The sequence below is a fragment of the Phascolarctos cinereus genome, unplaced genomic scaffold (genome assembly GCF_003287225.1).
Source record: "Phascolarctos cinereus isolate Bilbo 61053 unplaced genomic scaffold, phaCin_HiC Scaffold_9;HRSCAF=440, whole genome shotgun sequence".
Lineage (NCBI taxonomy): Eukaryota > Metazoa > Chordata > Mammalia > Diprotodontia > Phascolarctidae > Phascolarctos > Phascolarctos cinereus.
The window spans coordinates 262,042,826-262,057,526 of NW_027556402.1; the positions used below are offsets into that span (position 1 = coordinate 262,042,826).

At 46.8% G+C, this 14,701-nt stretch overlaps 1 protein-coding gene across 1 annotated transcript; it reads left to right on the plus strand.

The window, feature by feature from the left end:
- Positions 1–420: 420 nt before the first annotated feature.
- Positions 421–1,416, plus strand: MRGPRG (MAS related GPR family member G). The gene is given in 2 exon segments (XM_020970866.2): positions 421–1,180; positions 1,182–1,416. Coding segments are annotated over 2 exon segments (855 nt in total). The 5' UTR covers positions 421–490; the 3' UTR covers positions 1,347–1,416.
- Positions 1,417–14,701: the final 13,285 nt, after the last annotated feature.

Below are 14,701 nucleotides of genomic sequence, written 5' to 3' on the forward strand. Positions count from 1 at the left end.
TGAAGAAATCAATAAAAAGACAACCAGGTAACACAGTGTATAGAACTCTTGACTTGGAATCAATAAGTCTTGAGTTCAAAACTCACTTCAGATTTGATTTCAAATCCTAGCTGTGTGAGCCTGGAAAAGTCACTTAATCCCCATCTACCTCAGTTTCTTCATCTGTAGAATAGGCATAATGATAGACCTCCCAGGATGGTTGTGAGGATCAATTGAGAAAATCTTTGTAAAGGGAAGGGAATGAGCAGTTATATAGTACCTACTGTATACCAGACACTATACTAAGTGGGTTTTTTTACAAATATTATGTCATTTGATAAAGCTCTTTGCAAACCTTAAAATGCCATATCAATGCCAGCTATTACTATGAATGAGTACATGAATGAATGAACTTCTATGTCATTCTGTTCACAGGTGTACCTGGGGTCAATAGTACCCAGTGGGAGTGTGAAATCTCTTTCTCCATGCTCTGAAGAAAGCAGCAGTCACAATGTTCAGTTTCTGGAATATCATCAGTGGAAGAACGTTCTACACCATCGTCCTCTCCCTCACAGTGTTCACGGGCCTGGGCGGGCTGGTGGGAAATGGCCTCATGCTCTGGCTTCTGGGCTTCCGAGTGAAGAGGAACCCCTTCTCCATGTACGTCCTCCACCTGGCGGGGGCTGACTTCCTCTTCCTGGCCTGCCAGACTGTATTTTCCATCCTTAGCTTCACCCAGGGCTCCCAGCAGCTCTACCTGGTGGTCACATTCCTCTGGTTCTTCACCGGCCTGGGCCTGCTGGTGGCCCTGAGCCTAGAGCAGTGCCTGACAGCCCTGTTCCCCAAGTGGAGCTGCCGCCGGCTCAAGCACATGTCAGCCTGCACGTGCACCCTGGTGTGGGTGCTGTCCCTGCCACTGGTCTTGGTGCCCAGCCAGGCCTGTGGCTTACTGACCAGGGGCAGCTCATGGCTCACATGTTTCCGGTACCACATGGTGAGTGTCATCTGCATGTTCCTCCTCTTCTCAGTCCTCTGTGTATCCAGCTTCATCCTGCTGGTGAGGGTGCAATGCTGCTCCCAGACTGGGCAGAAGCCCCCGTTCTACTGCTACGTGCTCCAGCTGGTCCCTTTGTTCTTCTTCTTCGGGCTCCCCTTCCTCACCTACTGGACTTTAAAGAACACCTTGGGGTCCCTCATGTGGTTTTTTTTCTTTCTTCTCTTCCATTGCCGAGCTCCTGGCCTGCGTGAACAGCTGCACCAAGCCCATCATTTTCTTCTGCAATGCCAACCACAGGCGGGATCTCCAAAGGGCCTGGGCCCGGGGAGGGAAAAGCAGGTTTGCAGAGGCCGTGGAGATGACAGCCTGAGCCCCAGGCACATTGACCCAATTCTCTGCAGCAAAAGTCTGCTGGATTACCTAGCTATTCATACCCAGACCAAAACAGCTTAGATTAGAATGTAAGCTCCTTGAGGTCAGGGACTGACTCAACATTGTCTTGTATCTCCAAGGCTTGAAATAGTGCCTGGCACATAGTAGGACCTAATAAATGTTGAACTGAGTTAAGATTGATGAAAGGATAAACTTTCTAGCAGTGAGAACCCTCCCCAAATGGAAGGGGCAGCCTCCAGGGGAAGTGATCTTCCCCTCAGTGAAGCCCTTTAAAGATAGGCTGAATAGACTCTTGTTTATTTATTGAGATTCTGCTCAGGTACAAGTTAGAGTGGATTAGTATTGGGGGCCCTACCAACACTGGGGGAGGGTGCGAATTGAATTGAATTGGACAGTGGGACAGTAGAAAGTGCCCTGGCTTTGGAGTCAAGGTGCCTCTGACACTGCCAGTGTAACCTTGAGGGAATCATTTAACCTCTCTGGGCCTCAGTTTCCTGAACTGCAAAATGAGGGCAAGTAGGTGGCTCAATGGATAGTGCACCAGGCCTGGAATCAGGAAGACCTAAGTAAAATATCTGCTCTCAGACACTGACAAGCTCTGTGACCCTGGGCAAGCCATTCACCCCATTTGCCTGTTCCCTCATCTGTAAAATGAGCTGGAGAAGGAAATGGCAAGCACACCCCTCCAGTAACTTTGCCAAGAAAACCCCCAGTGCGGTCACGGAGAGTCAGACGTGACTGAAACATGACTGAGCATCTACTGCAGCGGATGGTTCCATCCGTCTCTGAATCACAGATGCTGTGATTTGATTTGATTTGATTTGATTCGATTTGATTTGATTTGATTTAAATTGAAATTGAGGAAGAGGTTCCCACTCTTCTAAAAGCGTTTCAAAAGCAGCTGAGCCTGGCCTCCAGTCGTGGCCCCAAAATGTATGATCCATATGACCTTGGCTAAGTCACTTCCTGATGGGCCTCAGTTTCTTCCTCTTTCCCATGGAGATAATTTACTCCCTTCCTTGCTCCGTGGCCAGGAGCCTGAAGGATTTCTAGACACAGGCCTCACCAGGGGATTTCTCACACAGCCCATTCTGTGATCACCGACACTGAGGGGACGCACAGCCTCGGGCCTCCCTTGACCTGCAAAAACTACTGAGTAATAGGGACCAAAAGGGGCTCTTTGAGGGACTCGGGCTGGGGGAGATTTGGGAAGCAGGTTGGGGAGGGCATTGCCTAATGAGAACAAATGAAGAGGGTCAAAGAAACAGTATCAGGAGGGCTTAGTCTGTCTCCTTCCCTCATTCTACTCAAGAGAAAGCAGAGGCTGGAAGAGATTAAGTCACTTCCTCAAAGTTACACCAGTAGTAAGGGTAAGAGGTAAGATTTGAACACAAAGCCTCTGTCCTCAAACCCAGAATTATTTTTTTCCTACTGACCTCTACCAGGAGGTTTTGGGTCCAGGCCCAGCTCCTACCAGAGTCCAAAGTCCTCAGAGGTTAGACCTGTGTTCTGCACCAGGCTCCGTGCCCAGGACATGGTGTCAGGTCCTGCTGCTGGGATGGCGATCAGGAAAAACCATCTTCTTCCCTTGTTTAAAATGCCCGCCCATCTGGAATGAATGAGTGACTAGCATTTGCTGAGCACTTAAATGTGCCTGGTACTGTGCCAAGCGCTGGGTATGCAGCTACAAAAGTGAAAAGTCTCTGCCCTTGAGGAATTTGCAGTTTATGGGGGAGACAACACCTAGGGGAGTTGAGGCCAAAAGCCCGAGCAGTTATTTTGGAAAAGTTCTGAGAATAGCGACTCCCTTATTTTCCCAGAAGTCTTCCCCAAGTTCCTGCTTTCCCGTTTCCTTACAGCCCCAGGTAACGTTCAGGTATTCACTGGGCCACATCTTACCAGCCGCCTTCATTCCCTGCTTTGTCCTGGACTCTTGAAACTGAGCCCGCTGAGCGGGCAGCCCCTTCCTGGGACTAGACCTGGGGTGAGAGGCACAGGCTGTTCATTCCTCCTCAGAGCCCAACTTACACCCAAAAGCTCCCTCACCAGGTCTTCATGGATACAGGTCCTTATGGAATAACTTGTCCCATTCCAAGAGACACATTGGTTTACCAGACGGAGGATTCAAATTGGGAATATACCATTTCCTAGCTGGCACAAGGAAAAGGGAGGAGGCGGCTTCTGCTTGGCCCCAGGGGCAGAACCAAGCGTGGTAGGTGGAAGGCTGGCCTCAGGAGCAGAGGCTTCCTCGGAGGGCAGCCAGCTTCCCCTCACTGTAGAAGGTGAAAGGAGGCAGCTATCCCATTGTCTATGTTCTTGCAGAGGGGATTCTCAATTAGCTACAGGTTGGATCTTTATTCAGTCAATGCTCAGACCTATTTGTTCAGCCCTAACCCTTCTGCTGACTTCCAGACTCAAATCTCCAACTGCTGATCAGATATCTCAGATGGATGCCCTGCAGGCATCTTAAATCTAATACATCCAAAACTGAACTCATTCTCTTTCCCCCTCAACTCTCCCATCTTCCTAATTTCCCTATTGCTGTCAAGGGTCCCACCATTTTCCCAGTCTCCCAGGTTGACAACCTAAGGGTCATTCTGGCCTCCTCACTGCTTCTCACCGCCCCCCATATCCATTCTGTAGGAAAAAGCTGTCCATTTAACCTTTGTCCTCTCTGTATCTGTGCCCTTCTCTCTTCTGACTCCACCAGCCCCTTGGTACAAGCCCTCGGCACTTCATATCTAGACCGTTGCAGAGCCTTCTGCTTGACTTCCTGACTGCAAGTATGGCCTCACTCTGGTCCATCTTCTAACTGTCAAAGTGATATTCCTAAAGTGCATGGCAGACTAGGTCACCCCAGCCCCAGGTAATAAATTCCTTCAGCTTCCTATCATGCCAGGATCAAATATAACGTCCTGATTTTATACGACTTAGTCCCCTATGCCTTTCCAGTATTCTTACCCCTCCTGTTACTCCCCCCAACTCTTCGATCCAGTGACACAGGCCTCTTATTTCATTTCTTAACTCCAGGCATTTTCACTGGCTGTTCCCCACACTGAAATCCTCTCTCTCTTCATCTCCACTCCCGGGCTTCCCTGGTTTGCTTCAAGTCTCCAATAACACCCCACCTTCTGCAAGAAGCTTTTCCAATCCCCCTTAAAACTAGGGCTTTCCCTAGCTGGTCTTCTACGTATTTGTTTGCTTATTGTCTCTCCCATTAGATTGCAAGTTCCTTGAGGCCACGGACTTTCCTTTGCCTCTCTTTGTATCTCTGTGTACTGGGCCAGACACACAGTGGGTGCTTACCTTGGGCCAGTCCCTGCAACTCTCTGGGCCCCAGTTTCTTCACCTGAAAAATGAAGGCTTTGGACTCTCTAGGGCAGGGGTGGGGAACCTGAAGCCTCAAGGCCACATGTGGCCCTCTAGGTCCTCAAGTGTGGCCCTTTGACTGACTCCAAACTTCACAAAACGAATCCCCTTAATAAAAGGATTTGTTCTGTAAAACTTGGACTCAGTCGAAAGGCCTCACCCAAGGATCTAGAGGGTTCTTGAGGCTGAAAGTTCCCCACTCCTATTCTAAGGGGATCTCTAAGGTTCCTTCGGGGGCTAGTCCTCATAAAACCAAGTAAGTGCTTCACGAACTTTTATTGACCTGAGTTAAATGCACTATTCCCCACACCTGAAGTCCAGACTCTGGTCTATGGAAGACCATGACCTTAGAACAGCTTCAGAGGTCACCTAGTCTAAGCGCCTCATTTGAGAGATGAGGAAACTGAGGCCCAGAGAAGCTAAGTAAATTGCCTGGATAGCAAGTAGCAGAGGCAGGATTCAAACCCAGGCCTCTACCTCAAGCTTTCATTTCACAACAGCCCACTGCCATCAATTCTCTAGCAGTCACCAGCCTTACTGACCAAATGAAAACTTTCTGAAAAGCTTTCCAAACCAGTGACCACCCACACATCCCCTCACCTTGAACAAGTGTGTGGACTCGAATTCTCAATATTTGGGGCAGCAGCCGGCCTTCTCCATAGGCATGAGAGGCCCTTCCCTAAATGGTGTTCACCAAATAAGGGGTTCTACGAAGGCCCCTCGATCTCCTCCCTGATATGACCTCACACACAGACAGTGCTCTGAATGTTTTCAGCATCTCTGCCCATTCCCTGCCTCCACCCACCACATCTACCAGCCCGTGAATGGCTTCTTCTCTCCAGAATAAGCAGTGGCTCCAGCCTTGGCCCTCCCCAATGGACCCATTTCTAATTTTTAAAAGACATAAATCCCCATCACATTTGGAAAAGTCCAGAAGGATGAGAAATTCAGCGTCTTTCTTTGTAAGGCAAAGAGTGCCAGCTCATATCCCACCTGTGACACTTACTACTAACACAGCCATGGCCAAGCACCTTCCCCTCCCCAGGCCTCACTTTGCTCCTCTGTAAAATGAGCAGGTCGCACTTACAAGCCTCTGAAGTCCTTTCCAGCTCCCGGCACACCTGGCTGCAGTGTCAGGAATCAGCATCAGCTACAGAGAGGAACCAGGGAAAGGCCAAAAACAATACCGCAGAGGGCCACAAGGCGGGGGTGTTTCTCCACAAAGACATTGCAAGTCATTGACTTATTCAACAAGTATCACTCTAATTCCAGATCTAACATTGCTCAGCTCTGAGGATACAAAGAAAGGCAAAAACCATGATCTTTTCAAGAAGTTCACATTCTTGAGAAAGAGATCACAGGGGAATAACTGTGCATCCTGAACAGACACAGAGGAGATGGACGGTGATCCCAGAGGGGAGACTTCAGCAGTGGGAGATATAGAAAGTGCCATTTAGGTTGAATCTAGAAGGAATCTGGGAAAGTCAGGAAGCAAAGAGGTGGGTGGCGCTCCAGGTATCGAAGACAACCAGTTCAAGTGTACAAAGATGAGAGATGGGGCATCTTGCATGAGTAACAATGTGTGTCAGTGCAGCTGCATCATTGCATTTGCAGAAAGAATGTCAGAAAACTGGAAAGTTATCATGTCATGAAGGGCTTTGAATGCCAAACAGAGTGTATTTTTTTTTTTGGCTAGGCAATGAGGTTAAGTGACTTGCCCAGGGTAGTGACAGCTAGTAAGCACCACGTGTCTGAGGCCAGATTTGAACTCAGGTCCTCTTGACTCCAGGGCCAGTGCTCTATCAACTGCTCCACCTAGCTGCCCCCCAGAGCATATATTTAATCCTAGTTAAGAAGCCACTGGAATTTATTGAGGAGAGGGGTAATGTAGTCAGACCTATGTCTTGGGGAAAATCTCTTTCACAGTTGAATGAAGTATGGACTAGATTGGGGAGACACTTGAGGCAGACCATTGGAGTGTGTGAAGGCCCACTACCAAGGGTGATAGACATCCATTTCAAGATGTTTTGGGGTCAAGAGAGGATTTAGAGTTTGACAAGTAGATCTAAAAGTCAATATAGAGATGATAATGGAACCCCTGGGAGCTGATGAGCTCACCAGGTGAGATAGAAAGAAAGTTTCCTGGCAAGACCATACTCAATCACACACTGAGACAGGGGCAGCCTTGTGAGGTTCCTCCCCAACATGCACTCTGGTACTCTGTATCTGACTTTTCCTCTCTTTGCAGTCTTCTTCCCCTTGGGTGAAGGGAACCCTTGACCCTTGAAGGCCACATCATGGACCTGAAGCTGGCAAGGCTTCAAGCATTGCTAAGAGAAGAGAGGAGGTTGTACTCACGGTCCAAAGTCCATCCGACCAGCAGCTTCAACTCTGTGTGGACCGTAAAGGGTAAAATCTCTAGCCAATGCAATTCAGGAAGGCCATCTGCAGGGTTGGGTTCTACTCGGACAAAGAGGGTGAAGATAGCAGATACCATTGCCCGTTATTATTGGGAGATTTCTGGTGAGCTGGCTTCCCTGAAAAAGATATCACCAGTGACCAAATCATCCTTCTTCCTTATTTCTATGGCTGAAATGATGGGGTAGAGGGAGAAGATTAAGAGGCGGTGTGGTACAAGAGTAAGTGAGCTGAACTAGTAAACCCCAGTGCAACTGACCATTATCCCCTGCCCTTCAGTGGCCTCAGCCTCTGACCCTGCCTCTTGATGGGTGAGAGATCAACATACCTAAGCCCCGGCCAAGCTACCACAGTGCACCCTGGCCCTCCCCTCCCTGCCCTATAACACCTTCATCCCCCTTTTCTACCTCTTTCTCTGGATAGAGTAATCAGATCTCTAGAAGCAATTGAGCAGTCAATTTTCAGGCCTTTATCCGCTGGCCCTGGAACTTCCCAGACCAAAATGCTGTTCCCTCGTATGTAGCGGCTGTTTCTTAGAACACAAGCTTTTTGAGGACAGGGGCTGTCTTACCTTTTTATCCATATGCCCAGAACTTAGCATAGTCCCTGACACATAGTAGGCATTTAGTGCTTTTCACTCATTCACTCAAAACCAAAGTGTAGGGCTACCACTGATTACAAGTATGCCTCTGGGCAAATCAGTTTCCCTCTCTGAAATATGCTTTCTTCATTGGTAAAATGCAAACAAGAATATTTCACACCCTTCCCCTGGGGCTGTCAAGTAGGTCAAATAAGATCATGGATATGGGCTTAGATTCTTATAATCTAGCCACTGCTTATATTCTTAAAATCTAGCCAACTGATCAGATTCTTACAATGTAGCCAATAGTTTACCAACGTTCAGACTCCTCAAGAGTCTTCCCATTATGATGGATGGCCTAATAAACCTTATCTTTGGCTGAAAAAGAAAAAAAAATAATCATGGATATGGAAGTGTTCCATACCTGAAAACTGAGATACAAACAGCAAAGGATCACTATTGCCATTGTCTGAGGTGCTGTGCCTGCTCTTCCAGTGTGGTAAGATGCTGGAAACCTCATTGACTAGCCAATCATTGCACAATGGATATTTAGTCATTCAGTCATAAACATTTATTAAGCACCTACTATTTGACAGACACTCTGCTAAGCAATTGTGTGTATATTTTGTCATGCAGGATGGATCAGAACCTTTTGGTGTCCTGGAGAAAACCACTGGATAAGTGGTTAGAGGCCACAGCAAATGGAGTCAGAATGGAATAAACAAAGCCACAGGGAAAATCAAATATGACCTAAGAGAAGGGCTTCCAAACCAGTGGCTCCCAAGCTTTTCAAATGTACTGAGCACCATTACATGGAAGAACATGTAGAGATATTCTGTCTGGTTCCAGTTGACCACATGAGAACTTGAGGAATGCTGTGGACCAAGTGATGACTTCCTGCTAAATATACTTGGTGTTTGAATAAGACATGATAGACCCTGAGTGGTTGTCTGCTTGTCCTGAGCCCCATGACAGCAGCCAGGGAGTGTGGTTCATTCTGCTTCTATTAAAAGAAGACAAAGCTTCCAGCTGGTGCTTTCTTGATTGGAGCTCTCCAGATGGCAAGATGAGCCTCTAGTTTGGGGTGAGGGGAAGACAGGATTATTCTCTACCTCAATATCATAATGATCCTGCCCACATGACAGCTAGTGACAGGGGACAGAACTAGGTGAGCTCGGTCCTAGATCCTGGATAGCTTGTGTCTTGTTTGTGCTTCCTTTCTTTGAGGAGGTGACCTGCTGAGTTAGAAAGGTCTAGAAGTCTGTGCATGAATATAGCAGTATCCACAAGAAGGATTGGTTTTGGTCACAGCAGCAGCAGCAGCAGGAAGAGTCTGGTAACAGAGAGGAGACCCAGGCTTCTGTATCAGAGAGGGTAGTCACCAGAAAGAAAACTGACCCAAACATGGCTGTTAGGTCCAAACAGTGCTAAGCTAAGGTAAAATGTCAAATGACTAATTAACAGCCTTCCAAATTGTTTCTATGTCCTAATGAGGTATGACTACCAGCCTACCAGCAGAATGTAACAATAGTCATAAGTTACTGAATCCTGTTTAAACTATTCTATTATTACTGTGATTCTTTGTCCAGAATTTCTTTTTGTGTAAGAATAAACTACCTGGAAGTGAACAGAACCAGGAGAAAGTTGTATACAGTAACAGCTACATTGTCTGATGACTAACTTTGATAGACTTAGTCCTTCTCAGCAATGCAAGGATCTAAGACATCTCATGACGGGAGATGCTATCCACATCCAGAGCAAGAACTATGGAGTTTGAATGCAGATCAAAGCATATTATTTGCTCTTTTTTTTTCTTTTCTGTTTTGTTTTGTTTCCTCTTTCTTGTGGTTCCTCCTATTGGTTCTAATTCTTCCTTACAACATGACTAATATGAAAATGGTTAATAGGAATGTATATGTACAGCCTATAGCAGATTGCACACTGTCTTAGGGAGAGGGGGAAGGAAGGGGAGAAAAATTTTAAATTGAAAAGTTTATGGAAGTGATTGTTGAAAACTAAAATAAATCTAAAAAAAGAATAAACTACCTGACCCATATCTGACTCATATTGTCAATCAGAAGCCTCTTTTCCACTTTTCCTTTTGGGAAGAAGCCCTAGACATGAGCCATAAATAAGTGTGACTCCAGTATCCCGGTGCTGAGGGTTGTCAATAAGCTAATGAGTGGGAGAGAGAGGAGCCCTCTTATCGTCAGGGTAGGTAGCTCCACTGCTGAAGCTGCAGTGGTTGCATACAGAGTAGGGAGAAGCGAGGGCCCTGAGCTGCTACAGGCTCAGCTGCCTGGTGCCTTGATGCCAGAAAAGGATGATGGCACCTCCTTGATGCCAAAAAAAGTATCAGGTTCCCCACACACATAATGGGGAGTGGCACTGTTGGTATCCATCCATTAAGAAAATATGTGGTGACAATAAGTTCTTGGGAATCTAGTCATGGTACTAGACAAAATTCTATTTTATGTCACAAGAGCACCTAGCAAGAGAAGTTTCTCAGATCTTTCAGGTCTTAAAGTATTATTTATTTTCTCTCTCTCTCTCTCTCTCTCTTTGGTGAGGCAATTAGGGTTAAGTGACTTGCCCAGGGTCGTACAGCTAGTGAATATTATGTGTCTGAAGCCAGATTTGAGCTCAGGTCCTCCTGACTCTAAGGCTGGAGCTCTATCCACTGCACCACCTAGCTGCCCCTATTTATTTTCAAAAACTCCAAGTTATGAATCCAATCCAAGAGTCAGGAGGAGATTCTGACCTTCATGGGTTATACGCTTTTTAAATCACACTACATACATGAGGCACTATTTTTCAGTGTTACTGAAGATATATGTTGTATGCATATGAACTCCTTGTCTTATACAGATAGCTCCATGCCCACACCCATAGGCTGGAGATGGCTGTACTAGAGCAAGAGTCTGTCTCCTGTTCTGGGTCATGATGACCCTTTGGAAGTCTGGTGAAGTTGATGGACCAGTTCTCAGAATTGGGCTTTTTAAATGCATAAAATAAAATACATAGAATTGTAAAAGAAACCAATTATGTGGAAATACAGTGGGTGGCTTTAAAGTTTATGGACCACAACGTAAGAATGTTGGATGAGGAAGGGAGACAAACAAGCTTGTCACCCTCTCTTCCCTATAGCTAGACTCTTCCTGAAGCACAATGTATGGGTCCAGGCTTTTGCCCTTTTTGCTCCTCCCTCCTGCCTGGGATCTCCGTCGTTTCTCCTTCTCCCTTCAGTCTCCTCTTCCTTCAAAGCTCAGCTCCAGCCCCTCCTCTTCCTAAGCAGCCATCCTCATTCCCCATCCCCCAGTGTCTTCCCTGCTCAATTATTCCTAGAGAGCTTTATCTGATCCCTCCTTTGTCCCATCACTTCCCATCTTGTGTATTTATCTGTGTCCAGGTTATATCTAGCCAATAGAGCATTGTTTCCTGAAGACAGATTATGTCCTTTTTTCTCATCTCCATATCCCCACAACCTAATACAATGCTTGAGAGTTCAGTGTACTTTGTCTGACATCCCTCATCACTTAAAACCTAGCTGTAGTTATACTGGATCAAACCAATGAGATGTGGGCTTCTTGAGGACAGACTGAGTTGTGTGTGAGGGTGTCTGCTTTAGCATTGTAGCCAAAGCACCTAACACAATGCCTTGTGCATAATACATGCTAAATCAATGTTTTTTGAGTGAATGCATGAACCCTCCCCATCCTTCAAGGCCCAGCTCAAAAGGGAGCTTGGACAGGTCCTGTTCCCTCCACATGCCTTGGTTTCCTCCTTCGTGAAGTCAGGTGACTGGACTAGATCTTGGGTGCCTTCTCATACTAAAGCCTACAGAAAGGCATCATCATTTTTCAATTCATTCTCTGAATGATTGAAGACATGACAAGGAGAATTGTTATTCTGGACTTAAATGTATCATACAAGGAGGAGCTGGTAACTGTTGCAGAAAAAGAAGGGTCTGTGGCAGAAGTGACCCCCTCTGTCAAAAAGGTCGTGGTGCATATTCAAAGAAAGCTTTACATAATTTCACTTGTACCAGAAATGTACAAGTTTTGGAAGGTTCCGAAAAAGGTCAGGGAGACCTATGGCTGAGATTCTGAAAGGGACAGCAGCCCTGGGGGGAGGGAGAGTTCTCAAGAATGAAGACTCAAATGGAAACAGTGCCAGTGCCAGCAGAAAATGGAGGCTGCTTAGGGACATGGGATGGAGGGGCACAAGGTGCTCACTGACCAATACGGGTAGGTAAAAACTGTGCCTGGGAGATGGAAGCCAGGGCAGGTAATGCAGGAGGCATACTGTGCTCCTGTAAGGAAAATGCCCAGAGTCATAAAGCATAGTGTGAGCTAAGGCTGCCTGGGGGTCAACAGAAAGGGCTCCCAGAAGGGCTAGGTCCCTGCTGGGGAGGTGGGGGAGGAGAAGAAGGGTTGGGACAGAACGATGGGAAGGAGGAAAGGAGGGAAGGCAGAGCTCTCCACTCTCAAGTTGACCATATCTCCTCTGTGCTGTGAAAGGAGGGAAGCCCTGCCTGCCCCTGGCTTTATGCTTTCTAAGACTGGAGACTTTGCTACTGATAGAATTCAGGGGAGCCGTGAACCCATGAATATGCAGAATTCTCACCCTGAAGAGTAGGATATGGCTGGGTGTGGTGACAGGGAGTGAGGAGAGAAGGGCTATAGGAGGAAAGGTCTCCAACACTCAGAGTCTATCAAATAGAGGGATGTGATAACTAATGTGAAAAATCTGTTTGATAAGAATATATATGTAGAACTTATATCAGATTGCATGCCATCTTGGGAAGGGAGGCAGGGAGGGAGGGGGAGAAAATTTAAAACTTAAAAGCTTATGGAAGTGATTGTTGAAAACTTAAAATAAATTAATTTGAAAAAAAAAAAGAGGGATGTGAGGGTACTAGGCCTCTTTGCAGCAGCTGGTCACTGAGTCTACCCCATTCCATGGTGGACTGGCTGTATGCAGAAAAGGAAAGGGGCCCCTGCCAGGACAATGCAGTCAAAATAGAAAGAGAGGAGAGACAGAGACAGACAAACACAGAGACAGACAGACACACACACAAAGGCAGAGACAGAGATGGAGAAAACAATCATAACCAGTGCTAGGGCCAAGATGCCAGGGGGTTATGCCTTCTCCCTCTCTACTAGGGACCTCCCTTCTCTAAACCCACGCCCACAGTGACCAGGTTTGATCCTGGGAGCCTAGCTTCTACCAAAAGTGATTCAGCTCCTCTCCTGATACACTTTACACACTGTGCCTCAAAATCCAGGGGAAAATTACTTAAAGCCTTGGTTTGGTGTCATGCCTTGGTGCCCTCAAAGGGAAGAGTAGAAAACCATTTCGATAACAGTGGAAAGAATGCATACAACAACTATGGGTTTACATAAACAGATGCTTAACACTAAGACCCATAAGTGCATTGAAAGAAAACTGAAGAAACAGAAGCAATAGCATGAGCACTGCTGTACCCTCCTGGGAGGTTGACACTGAAAATATCAGAGCTCGGGAGTTTGTGAAATGTTAGACCCATTGGTCACTGACTATGCAGCAAAGAAGGACAAAGCAGAAGTGGCCAGAAACCCAGCTCAAACTCACTCAGGTAAGCTCTGCTCTAGCTGCCATATGGGAGCCATGTTCCACCTCAGTGTGCTGACCCTCCCCATCCCTTCATAAGAAGTCTCTATGGGAACAGCTATTCACCATAACCTCCTCCTTGGGCCAGTAAAGTCGCTGCATCATTCCAAAGATAATCCCTCAGCAGAGGAGTCGGCACCTGGAAGCAGGCAGTGCCACACTATGTGTCCAGCAGAGGGCAGAAGTGCCTGCAAGGGAGTTTCTCCCCACCCACCCCTTCCTTACCCTCATAGTCCAGCAGGACTTTTGAAGGATCCCTTAAGAGACAAAAGAACATTCTCTCTCTCTCTCTCTCTCTCTCTCTCTCTCTCTCTCTCTCTCTCTCTCTCTCTCTCTGTCTCTCTCTCTCTCTCTGTCTCTCTGTCTGTGTGTGTGTGTCTCTCTCTGTCTCTCTGTCTCTCTCTCTCTCTGTCTCATTGATGATGATGATGATGGTGTGAATGCCCATGCGAGCTGCCACAGATGCACTGCTGGTCTTGGTCCTTCTCCTTTCCCCTACCTTGCCTTATCTGACTCCAGCTGGCAGCTTCTAAGTGTATTCTTTCACTCAGCTAGAGACTCCAGCTGGCCAATCTCCTCTTGTTCCCCATAAACATCTGTGGCTGACTGTGTTCTGTGCATTTCCTTGTGTACCTTTGTTTGTGGCATGAGGGAAGCAGCAGGTCAGCTCTAGGAGCTGCAAAAGAGAGAGTGGCCTTTCCTAGTGCAGGGCTGGGATCCCAACCTGCCAGCCCACCGTTAGAGAGTTCACTTTCTCTACCTAGGGGCACCGTGATGACCTGTTCATGTTTCCTAACTGCTCTTCCAGGGCAGAATTACTATGAACCTGGGCCCCAAAAATCCATAACCAAAATTTGTTGCAATTCCTGGTGGTTATATTTAAAAATGAAACTAAAAACAAACCAGACCAATAATATATGACATGATGGTGTTGTCATGAAGCATGAGCTGTCAGTAGAGAGGGATAGGGATGGAGAGAGGATCTTAGGTATGACTATTGGGGGAAAGGAAACATCACCAAAGAGCACGGCCTCTGGCATCAGAAGATCTGAGTTCAAATTTGGCCTTTAATAATTACCACCTCTGTGAGCTTGAAAAAAAATCACATATCCTCTCTTGGCCTCAGTTTCCTCTTCTGTAAAAAAGAGGGAGTTCAATCAGATGGTCTTCAAGGTCCTCCAGTTCTACATCTCTGAATTAATCATCACCCCTAACTGTCTAATGCTATCACTGGGCTCCAAAGCCACAAGGATTCCTGGGGCAGAGGAAGGCTGACTTCTGGACTCTTTGCTGGAAGGTAAGGATGGGGATGG